This window comes from Carlito syrichta, unplaced genomic scaffold, assembly GCF_000164805.1.
Source record: "Carlito syrichta isolate Samal-C Ts95f unplaced genomic scaffold, Tarsius_syrichta-2.0.1 Scaffold296483, whole genome shotgun sequence".
NCBI classification, from domain to species: domain Eukaryota; kingdom Metazoa; phylum Chordata; class Mammalia; order Primates; family Tarsiidae; genus Carlito; species Carlito syrichta.
This window is the reverse complement of record NW_007240579.1, coordinates 35,092-46,972: the sequence shown is the minus strand read 5'-3', so window position 1 is coordinate 46,972 and position 11,881 is coordinate 35,092. Positions and strand designations below refer to the sequence as shown.

The 11,881-nt window shown below is 38.7% G+C and overlaps 1 protein-coding gene across 1 annotated transcript in view; it reads left to right on the top strand.

Annotated features, from left to right (window-relative positions):
- Positions 1–5,616: 5,616 nt before the first annotated feature.
- Positions 5,617–11,881, top strand: part of LOC103256788 (coiled-coil domain-containing protein 129-like) — a gene marked incomplete at its 3' end in the record, with an annotated part of 32,615 nt that continues 26,350 nt past the window's right edge. Inside the window, exon 1 of the mRNA XM_008054550.2 lies at positions 5,617–5,685. Coding sequence (XP_008052741.2) covers positions 5,646–5,685 — 40 coding nt within the window. The remainder of the gene's footprint in view (positions 5,686–11,881) is intronic.

Genomic DNA, 11,881 nt, shown 5'->3' with positions numbered 1-11,881 from the left:
CCGGCTTTCTATCAGTCCCTCTGTGTGCCTGCCTCAGCTGGGATGAGAGAAATGCACACTGAGCTTGGGGAAGCTGAGAGTCACACTGGGAACTGTGGGCACTAAGCAGAACTAGAAACTGGCGACCTGGAAGGTCACGGTGAGAGTGGCAGGGAGAAAAGCTTTGTGGAAATGAAAAGGAATGGAAGAGCAGGAAAAAATAGTACTCACTACTAGAGAGGAAATCCTGTCAACACTCATAAAATCCTGGATAGGATATAGAGAGGTGCATTAGTTTCCTAGGGCGGCCATAACAAATTACCACAGACTTGGTGACTTCCGACAAGAGAAATTTATTCTCTCACAGTTATGGAGTCTGGAAGCCCCAAATCAAGGTGTCAGCAAGACTTATCTTCCTCTGAAGGTTCTAGGAAAGTATCCTTCCTTATCTCTTTTTAACTTCTATTTTCTCCTGGCAATTCTTGGTGTTCCTTGGCTTGTAGCCGCATCACTTCATTCTATGACTCTGTCTCCACATGGCCTCTGCTCTGTGTGTCTTCTCCTCTTCTTATAGGGACACCAGTCATTGGACTTAGGACCCATCCTAATTCAGTATGATCTCATCTTAACTAACTGCATCCACAAAGACTCTTTCCAAATAAGGACACGTTCTGAGGTTCCAGGTAGAAATGAAATCTGGGGGTCACTAGTCAACTAACCATAAGTGGAATTCATTCTGAGGCTCATAATTGTTATCATTTATCAAGTGTTCATTGCACATTTAAAATTTTTAAATTAAAAAAATTAGATTATTTTTAAAATGACATGACTGAGAAATTGATGCTTAATTGGAAAGTTCTCTGGTTGTTGTGTCTTTCTGAGGCTGTTTCTGACTTTTGTATATTTCTCATCGCCATACATTTCAGACTTAAAAATGATAATATAATTACAGTAATTAGCAATTATCATTTATCAAGTGCTCATTACATATTTAGAAACTGTTGCCAAGTACACCTCAAACAAAACAGCAGGATTATTAACCTCATTAAACATCGAAGAAACAAATACTTTTCAGAAAGGCTATAAAATTTGCCTAAAACCACAGAGTCAATAAGAGATGGAGACATGATGTGAATTCTAGTCTGCTTGTTTCAAAGTTCATGCTCTTTCTACCAGAAACTACCTTCTCTCTCTATTAATTTATTTACCTATTTATTGACAGGGTCTCATTCTGTTACCCAGGCTGGAGTATAGTGGCACGATCACGATTCACCACAGCCTCAACCTCCTGGGCTCAAGCAATCCTCCTTCTTCAGTCTCCCAAGTAGCTGGGATTACAGGCATGCATCACCATGCTCAGCTATTTTTTTAATTTTTGTAGATAAGAGGTCTCGCTATGTTGCCTCAGTCTCCCAAAGTGCTGAGATTATAGGCATGAGCCATCATGCCCAGCCTACTTTTTCTCACTTCAGTGAGCCAATCTTGGGTGACAGAAAAAAGCATTTCCTAAATATAAGGTTTTGATGTGTATACACCTCTCTAAAATGTACTCCAGTTAGACCTAGAGGTACATAGAGTAGATTTTAATTCGAAGAAAAATTACTAATTAAAAACAGTTCTAAAAATAAGAAACCGTTTCAAAGCTATCCTAAAAATTAAGCTATAAATAAATCCTATACCCAGAATTTTCCTTGGATCTTACCAGTCTGTGGGCAGCAATTAGGGCCTAATAAAATCAGTACCCCAATTTTGATGGGTTATTGCCCCCTTCTTGGTGACACAGGGTCTACGTACAAAATATATGCATAAATATTACTGAGAGTCATTGGATGTCTCATACATTTCCATGAATTGGTCCCCTTCACTGACACTGCTACTACTCTAGTAGAATTCTTTTGGTATCATATAGACAAATCTTCTCAACACTTCTTGAGCATAATATTCTTCTGCTCCTCTGGGCACCACCGTTATTTGTCTTTGAGTGTTTATTGTGCTCCTTTTATTTTTTTCTTTTACTCAGAATTTGTAGAAAGATTCATTTCCATTATACTGCATGATTCTATCACCTGGGAATCTAGGCAGCATTACTAGTATTCTGTGTCACATAAAGCCTATGATGGAAATAATCTTTCAGTTTCTTCCTGCAACCCTTGTCTCTCCTTGAGTCCTTGAACCTCAGACTTAGGCTGGAGAACAACCATGATATCAACTCTATTTTTTTTTTGCCCATAGGCACACAAAATTTAGATCCCATTTTATTCCTTTCTTCAGTATTCAGCAAATATATAGTAAATGCTTCCTACAAACTAAGCATTCCTTCAGGACTGGAGATACTGAAGAAAATAGATGCAATGATGAGAGAAACAATAAACAAATAAATGTAAAATATGTCAGTACCAAACAAAGAAATATGTCAGTACAATAGATGATCAAGGAAGGCACCTCAAGTAAGGTTAACTTTCAGCAGCTACCTGAAAGATGTGAAGGAGAGGGACATTTGTTAACTGGGGATAAGCTGTTTCAGGCAGATGAGACAGCATGTGCAAAGGCCATGGGGTAGGAACATGCTCTCTGTATTCGAGGAATAGCAAGGAGGCCTGAATGTTTGCAGTTAAGTGAAAAAGATGAAAGTAGAGGACTAAGGATATAAAGAATTACGCAGAAGCAGAATAATTTAGGGTCATATATATCTCTGTAAGTATTTTGACTTTTTAATTTTGGCTCAGTGTGAAAATGAATCTTTTAAAAAGTGTTTTATACAAAGAAGTGGTATTATCTTGGTTCTTTTTAACAGAACAGGTTGATTCCACTGCTATTCCTCCTATGGGAGGAGGAGGTTGAAGAGGATAGAAGCAGAGAACCCAGTTAGGAGGCTAATAAAATAATTCAGAGGAGAGAGGATGGGGGCTTATGCCAGAGAAGTAGCAGTTGTTGTAAAAAGAAATGCTGGATTCTGGATATGTTTGAAATATAAACAGGACAGGATATACTGGTGGATTGGATGAAGGATCTAAAAGAAAGAGAGAAGTCAAAAATGACTGCAATAAATTTTGCCCAAGCATTTGAGAGGATGGTTGGCCATTTATTGGAATGGGAAAAACAATGGAAGGATCAGGCCTGGAGTAAGAGATGGAAACATCAATTTTAGGCATGTTGTGATGCAAATGCTAAATAAATATCCAAGAAGGTAATATTGAGTGGGTAGTTGGAAATACAAATCTCTAGTTCAGGGGTAAGATCCCGGAATAGATGTATACATTTGGGACTAGTTGGCATGCAAATGGTGTTTAAAACCAGAATACTAAGCAAGTGAGTACAGACTAAGAAGAAGCCAGGAAATTAAGAAGAACCAGCAAAAGAGTAGAAGAAGTAGGTCATGAGGTAAAAAAGAGAACCAAGAAAGAAGTGTCTGAAAGGCAAGTAAAGTCAGTGTATCAAGGGGGGGGTAATCAACCCTATCAGCTGTTGTTAATGGGTTATATATTCAGAGAAATGACAGCTGGCCGTCCAGCTCTGACAATGGAAGTGACCGTAAGAAGACCTATTTCAGTGGAATGGTGGGGGAGAAGGGCTGATTGTACAGCTTTCAAACGGAAATGAGGATAGAGGAAGTAGAAACAGGAAACTACTTTGAGGAGCTGTGAGGTGAAAGGAGCAGTCAATGGAAATGTCACCTGACAGAGAACTGAAGACAAATGAAGATTTTCTCTTCAGGAAATGAGAGCTGTTGCAGCAGGGTGTGTAGGCTGATGGGAATGGCCAGTGACTGAGATGTACTGAGGTATGTGGTGCCCTCCCCTGGCATTCTGGATCTGTAGGTAGAGTCTGGATTTCCCCTCTGGGACCTCTCCTTTTGGGGCTTTGAAATCACTTCCAATAAAATATCTCTTACCCAAGCTCAATTGCTGATATAAATTATTTGGTTTCTCCCTTTAGTTATGGCAGATACCTTCCCTTGGCCCTTTGGTATTAATTTCAATGACTATAAAATGTTGGCTTGCTGCTTGCATTCTGAGTCTCACTAAAACACGTCACAAAGGATAATCTCTCACATCTGCCCTGTCTTCTGACAAATAGTAGGGCATCTTAGCTGAGTGATCTGACAGTCTTCTTTCCAAGTATCTCCAGGCCATTTTCTGCTCAGGGTATAAGGATAATTTACAAGGAAAAGTCTCATGGGCATCCTTCAGCTTCTTTCTTTTTTCGCTTTCCATGGATCTCCACCACTAGGTGGAAATAAACTCCTCTTCGTGGTCATCAAAGGTACAAGCAATCAGGCTTGATTCTCAGTATGTGCTCTATAAGGATCCACAGACCTTCCTTTAAACACGAACGCAATAGGACATTCAGAGGTCATGAATATGAAGGTCTCTCTTCCAAGACTGCAGATTCATTCTTAATCTTAGATTCCACATTAGAGCTGTATGTAAAAAAGCCTGGAGAGAGTATGTAGTTTCTGGCGAACTCACTCCCACCACCAGAGAACAAATTAAACATCAGTACTATCTGACTGAGATGTGCATTGTCATTATAATGTGAGGACTATAATACAATTGAGAGTGCATTGTCATTATAATACAAGGATAAAACACATACAAGGAATGCACATTTTAACACGTAGGTTTATATAATTGGCACTTGTTTAACAACACATTCAAGCATAACTGTGAGTGAAAAAACAAGAAGTAACTCCTACAGCAAAAAGACAGTTTCTGTCAAAGATATGCTTGGTGCCAGTTACTGCTTGATGGGTGGTTAATTCATTTGTCTTTTTTATAGCTAGTTATGTCTTATCCAATCCCCAGACAGGTCCCAGAAGGGGAAACTTATTTCTTTCCAGAAGGAATCTTTTCTAGAAGGAATTACATAAGAACTTATAAAATAAAAATCTAAATTTTCTGGTCTATAAGAAAAGATTCAGTTAAATGTAATAGCTGTTCCCTTAATGCATGTGAAACAAAGGCATTCAGAGCAAAGATCTGTCCAAGGTGAAGGGTATAAAGGTATAAATTATATGACTCTTGCTTTCAAGAATGCCACTCTGATTGTCCAGGATTATTACAATTAGAATGTAACCTACCTACACCAACTTTTCTACAAGACCCTCTCATCCTGTCCCTTTTCATTACATTCCTAGTTGTTTAACTCTCTTCATTCAATTCCTTCTGTATTCAAGTCTTTCCTGTTCTGTTCGCCTCTTACCCTTTTCTGAGACCTGATCCAAGTCCCATATTCTCTATAAGACCCTTCCTGACTTGTGCACTGAGATTTAACCTCTCTTCTGAACACCAGTAATATCCATTCTGGGTTCTACCCATATGGCACTTGGCCAGTGCTACCTCAAATTATTAGAGGTATAATCTGTTTCACTGGCAAAATTATAACACCCACTAGGGCAGGAACATCTTTAGTTATCTGATTTCCCTGAAACTACTCAACAAAAAGATCTTAGTAAAACATAATGAAGGAGAAGTTGTCAGGTTGGGAAATCCTCTCAAAAGAAGTGAGACTTGAGCTAGTCAATAAAAAGAAGATATGGTTTTGAAAAAACAAAGAGGCAAAGCAAGAAAAATTAATTTGGTGGAAGCAATAGGAATTTGAATTAAGATACAGAAATGAGAAGAAAAGTAAATGTGTGCAGGTGGTCAGACGAGAGAAATGATTTCATGCTGGGGAGCAATCGTGGAAATTTTTCTGTTAAACAAGGTGAGATCATATTATAAATGCCTTAAAATCCAGAAAAAGGGAATCATATTTGATGTCTTAGGACTGGGATAGCACAGAAGTGTCATCTCAGTTCTGGTTCAAACAGGCAGGTAAGGTAGTTGTATCTTGGTCTGGACTGAGCAGGATTTTGACACCATATCTTTGTTCACCTGGAAAGAAGGTCATGAATGATTTGTGATCTTAATTAGTGAGAGCTGCTGTGCGTGCAGTGTCAGGGGAATTGAAGCAAGCATGTTACACATTTTCCAGTTCTATTGTAGTAAGTTCTGAACTCACTACAGTGAGAAGAGAAATGACAGATTCAGCATTACCCTGGCAATGGAAAGAGGGTACACACATTGGGAAGAAGTTATGATGAACTCAGGTTTTATACTGGGGGTCAGCAGTGGAATGGGTCAGAGAGTCTGTAGCATCTGGAAAATAAACATATGTGAATGAAAAAGAGCAAAGCATTCCAAATGGTTTTCAGATTCTGAGCATGAGTGTCAGGCAGAATGTAAGAGTCTTTTTTCTTTTTAAATAAGAATATGGGTTAATAATTTGCCAACTGAGACAAACAAATGCCACTGACTACTTCTACTAAGTGTCCTGGTGATGCAGGAGTTAAATCTACAGAAAGCTGCAGAATGCTATTATTTTAGAGCCCTGCAAAAATGTAATTTGATTAGTCTATTGGACGATATTCCAAAGAACCAAATGTCTTCCATGAATCAGTCAGAAATGCTTAGGAAAACCAAAATAAAAAATGCTTTCTAAGCCAATAAAGGTGCTAATTAGTGCCTTCTGCATATCTAACTACATCTTCTCCAGTAATACATTTTGCAGGGTTAAGTGCGGTATCTGCTGCTTCAGATGGCAGAAGTCCACCTAACAGTAGGGAGGGTGGCTAGAGATTCAAGTATCTAAAAGGGAATCAGAACTAGCATTTTAACCTATGGAATGGGGTGTATTGAACAGAACAGGCAAACTTTCTTTTCTCACTTTGATTTTTCCCCAAACCAACCCTTAGGAAACTTGGAAATAGTGGGGCTTAATTTTTTCCCCCTGATGTTTTCAGAGAGTAAAATCTGGTTTTAAAAACCTAACAAGGGTACCCTGGAGGGGGGAAATGGAGAAAAAAATAAACTTAAAACAGTGTGGAATTGAGGAGGATCTCATGGGCAGAACTTAGGGTGGGGAATACAGGTGTCTCTACAAGGACCCTACTTACTACTACCTGGGGCAGCTTCAAACCTGGTGCCTGCAGAAACCTAGGGAAATCTGGATAACAGGAACAGTTTGTCTATTATGACATTCCTTACGTGTAAGATTCTTGCTCTGATCAGAGACAGCAGACTCAAATGCTTCTAGGAGCCAGGTAATTGCTAATGAGTGAAGCAGGCTGGATAGAGACTGCAGAAAATTGGAGAGCATGTTGCCTTCAACAGATTGTTGCCCTGAAGACACCTGGGTTGGCGCTGCTCACTCTTCCAAATTGTAAGGAAAGTCTAGGAATCCCAATCCTGGTGAGAACTGGCACATCGTGGGCCACCAGCTTGCACCTCTTCAGTCAAGTTCATTACTGAAAACAGGTAAAGGGAAGCAGGCCCTGACTAGACAATCCCATCCTCAGGTCCCAGGAAGTTTACCTCACAAATTAGCAAAATGAGGAAAACCAAAATGAAATGAGCCTCTAACAGGCCAGCAATATTAGTATCACACCACCCTGTACAAGATTCTCAACTGCGTGGGTCCAAATGTTGGAAAGGCCAATCACTGCTTCCACAATGATCAGGAAGTAAACACACAGTAACACTGTGAAAATACCACTTGGTCTCCCAGGACCTAGGGAGCTCAGAATGCAAAATACAAATCAAGCAGTGAGCCTAATTAATTTTTAATAATTGTATCACAGTTTTAAAAATGAGACTTATCTTGTGAATTTTTTTTTAAATCATATGAGTTTTCCTTGGCTTGGTGTTCTGAAAAAAATCTAAGTTTAGCAGCCAAGACTGCTATATGTCTGAATGTATTGGCTGTGGATAGACATTTGTATCATTTTAAACAAAATCAAGAAGAAAAAGTGTAAGGAGTCTAGTAAAGATTGTAAAAGAGATATTGCACATCAGTGAGGATGGGGTTGAGGCGAGGGAGGTCAAATATTCTGCCTGATGTTCCCTCGTCGACAACAGCTGGGCCTCACAGGATGCTAGTTTTGCCGTAAAAGATGAAAAGACCCTTTCCCCTGCTGGTTCTAAAAAACTGGGTAGGGCTTTTATATGTGTCATATATGTGACTTCTTTGCACATTCCCAAGGAAATGTGTTCCTTTTGGGGACTTCTTTTTCTCCCGGAGGTTGCTTTTGGTTTCTTGGCAACCAGGTTGTTTGGTCCTCAACAGCAGTGACAGGGCAGAGGGGTATGGTCCATGAAGAGTGGACAGTAGATTTGTGTGGTCACTAAAATCTTGTGAAGGGCTCCAGATTTGGGAAGACTCGTTTTTTTCTGGATGACTTGATTTTCTGCCGGGCTAGGGTTTTTGAAAACTCAGCAAGGCTGAGCTAACTCTCTTCATCAATATCTGAAAATGGATCATTTCCTCTCTGACAGTTTGATCAATTCATTGCGGCTACAAGGCCAGATCCCTGGCCTGGATATACACATTTATTCACACATTCTAGGAAACCCAGAGCAGTAGCAGGCAAGTGGAAAAGGCCGAGGCAGTGGTAAGAGCGTCAGTATTGGCAGAATGTGCTGCTAAATGTCCTAGAACCGTGGAAGATTTTAGAAGAGAATAGGTGCTAGGAAGTTCTCCAGAATCATCCAACTGAGCTAAGCCAGGAAAAAAATGGAGACTTGCTTTGTGAGTCACATGCAAAGTAATAGATAGAAGTGTGTTGGTAGGACAGGGAGCAGGGAGAAATGGAAAACATTTGCTTAAAATTATAAATGTTTATTTGACATTCCAGTTGGGCAACTTACTGTTTAATTCACCAAGACTTCAAGTCACCACAACATGATTGCCTAAAAATTATATTGTGTTTGCATCTATGACAGGATTAATAAGGTGGCAAATAGGCTTTCTCTTATGTGACAACTTCAATCAGCAGGCAGTGGTTGTATGAGTTTGAGACGCTCCGAGACGGAGTTCAGTGAGCAAGCGAGTGGCAGTGGATTAGCAATGCCCACCTAGCTGAAGACATGTGTATTGAACAGATGATAGTTTTCAACCTCTGTGTCCTGGAGGTGCCTCACAGGGTGAAAGAAGAGCTAAATGGAAGAACACTCCATTCAGAACAACTCCATTTTAATCTATTTAAATTAGTGAAATTTTCCAAAAGATTTTATATGGTTGTGGCATTTATCTGGCAAAACCCAAAATTTTAAAGCACCAGATATAATGGGGCGAGGGGAAGACTGGAGTTCTGATTCTAAGTTTATTTCTGATTTGGTGTGTAAGTTTGAATCAAATTGTCTATTGTAACGTACATAAATATTTGTCACCAAATGTTACATAGGAAATTTAAGAAACCTCATATTTGTTTCATAAAAATGTCATTCACTTTGATATTCCAACTTTGGTAGTGGCTCCCTAGAATGTTTTATGAAGCAATTATGTAATATCTTCATGTTATCAACTTCTAAAGTTAAGCTATGTACTCCAAATTTGATCTGTTTTCTTTTTTTCCCCCAAAACCCACTTGTGAATTTTGTTCTAAACAAAGGATGGAAAATAACTTAATCTTATGTGATAATTTCAATCAGTTGGCAGGGGCTTTCCTGAAGAAGTGATGAGGAAATGATGCAATTGCTTCATGATGTCTGCCATGGGAGTGGCACTGGGGATGATAGCACAGAGACCATATAGAGAGGGCGCCAAAAAAAGTATATGCATTTTAAAAAGGGAAAAAACTGTATTAAAATTATAATATTCAATGTATACCAATAACAAATGGCGAATACAAGTCATGTTTGACTTCTGCAATTACAAGAGGTGCTCAGAGTGGTTACCATCAGCATCCAGGTGCTTCTGATTTTGGTGAACATTTCTTAAAATGTATTTAAATTTTTTTGGCATCCCCGTTATCTTCTCACTCTGTATTTAAACCTTTAAAATGGATTTCTATTTTTCACCCTATCTGACTCTTGTAGTGCTAGAATTCCATTTGTTTTGTAGGGTAAAGGCATTTACTATATCTGTTCTCCCACTACCTCTTCAAATTGCTGTCATGTTTTCCGGGCCTAGTTAAGTATTCCCTATTCTCTCTCACCAGTCTTTGTCTTTCTAGACCAGTGCTCTTTTTTCATTTAACAGGGTCACTTAGCCTTTCAAAAATCTGCTGAAAACTATGGGTATTTATAGCTCCACCCCCAAAATATGGCACTCAGAGACAAGTTCACAGACACCCTGAAGTCTATTCATAGACTCTTAATCCAAGAATCCTAGCCCTTTATTATCTCAGCATTCTTTCATACGTTTAAATATTCAGGTTTATTTTCCCAAAGTTTCTTTCAACCTGTATTATCTTTCTTATATTAAAAAAAAAAAGCCCCTTCATATTCTCATAGAAGTGCATGTTGCTAGCACTGACCAGTTTTATATGTCATCCATTTGCACCCAGGAAAGCCATGAGTGAGAGGAAATTAGAATACTGGTGAACCTTCTAAGGAATTTACTCACATTCTATACACTTCCTTCTGCAGATATCAGCCATATATTGTATTATGATGCAGGGTCTTATTTACTCTGAATATGGCAGTCCTGAATATTGCAATGGCCCCTGGAAGGTCTTTCTGACAACTGATATTTATTTCTTCTATTTTGTCTTTAGCACCACTATTAGGCACTGAACCTTCAGCACCATCTTTCTCACATTTACTTGTTTGCTCAAAAACTTTCATAGTCTCTGTGTCCCAACACATGCATATAAACTCCACTTTCTGGTTTTCAAATAAGCTATACGACATTCTGTTGGCAGTGTGGTGTTATAGAAACAACAACAAATTAAAATAAACTGGCCAGTAGCTTTTTTATAGAGTGATTTGAGTTCCTCCAGGTATAGTCCCAGTAGGGGGATTGTGGGGATCATATGGAAGGTCAATTTTTAGATCTTTTAGGAATCACAGACTGTTTTCCACAGAGGAATATACCCAGAGGAATGCAAATCACTCTATGAAAACTATACCCGCACACACATGTTTATTACAGCATTATTTACAATAGCAAAAACATGAACCTAACTGTGCTGCCCATAGAAAAAGGACTGGACTTTTTAAAAATGTGGTACATATACATGATGGAATATCACGCAGCCATAAATAAGGACAAAATTACAAACTTCACAGCTACTTGGATAGACTTAGCATCTATAATACAGAGTGATCTATCACAGAAACAAAGAACTGAGTACCACGTGCTCTCAATTATAAGTGGACCTTGAACAATTATCATAATACTATAAGAAAGGGATTCGCAGTAGTTGAAAACTGCCAGGTGAGGGGGGTGGAACTGGTGGTAGTGGGAAACTGTCGGGGACTGGGGGACTCACCTCATCAATAAGAGTACGTGCATAATGAACATTTGTATACCTAACCCTGAATTGTACTCCATATCTTCAAAATTAAAAATTAAAAAATTAAATAAAATAAGCTGGTCATGAGAAATCTCTCTCAGTCACAGCCTCCTTGAGTGGAGATTAATAATACCTATTTTATGAATTTGTTGTGAGAATTAAGAGATTGTGCACTTACCATGTTTAGCACATTGCCTCGCACAAAGTCAGTGCTAAATATATAGTAACTATTTTTTGCCATAATCAAGAATAAAGGTAGTAATACATTCCTAGACCTGTTGCTTTTGACTGTATGATCATGGGCTTATTACTAAACTTCTGTGAATCTGAAAAATGAGGATAGTTTCTAATTATAAGGCTATAAGAAGAATTAGATGATACAAATGAATGGAAAATGCTCAATAAATGCTGGGTTCTTCTTCTTCTTCTTCTTCTTTTTTTTTTTTTTGCCTATTCACACCTGGCTCCTCCACCTCATGTGCCGTTAGTGTCCCAAAACGTCCTATGAGCTAGTGAGACTACCCCTTACACTATGTTTTGCTCTTGCTATAGATTCTTCTTTTCTCTTCCTTAAGTGCAATGTCTCTTTTCCACCAAATTCTTCCCATTCTTAAAAATCAATGA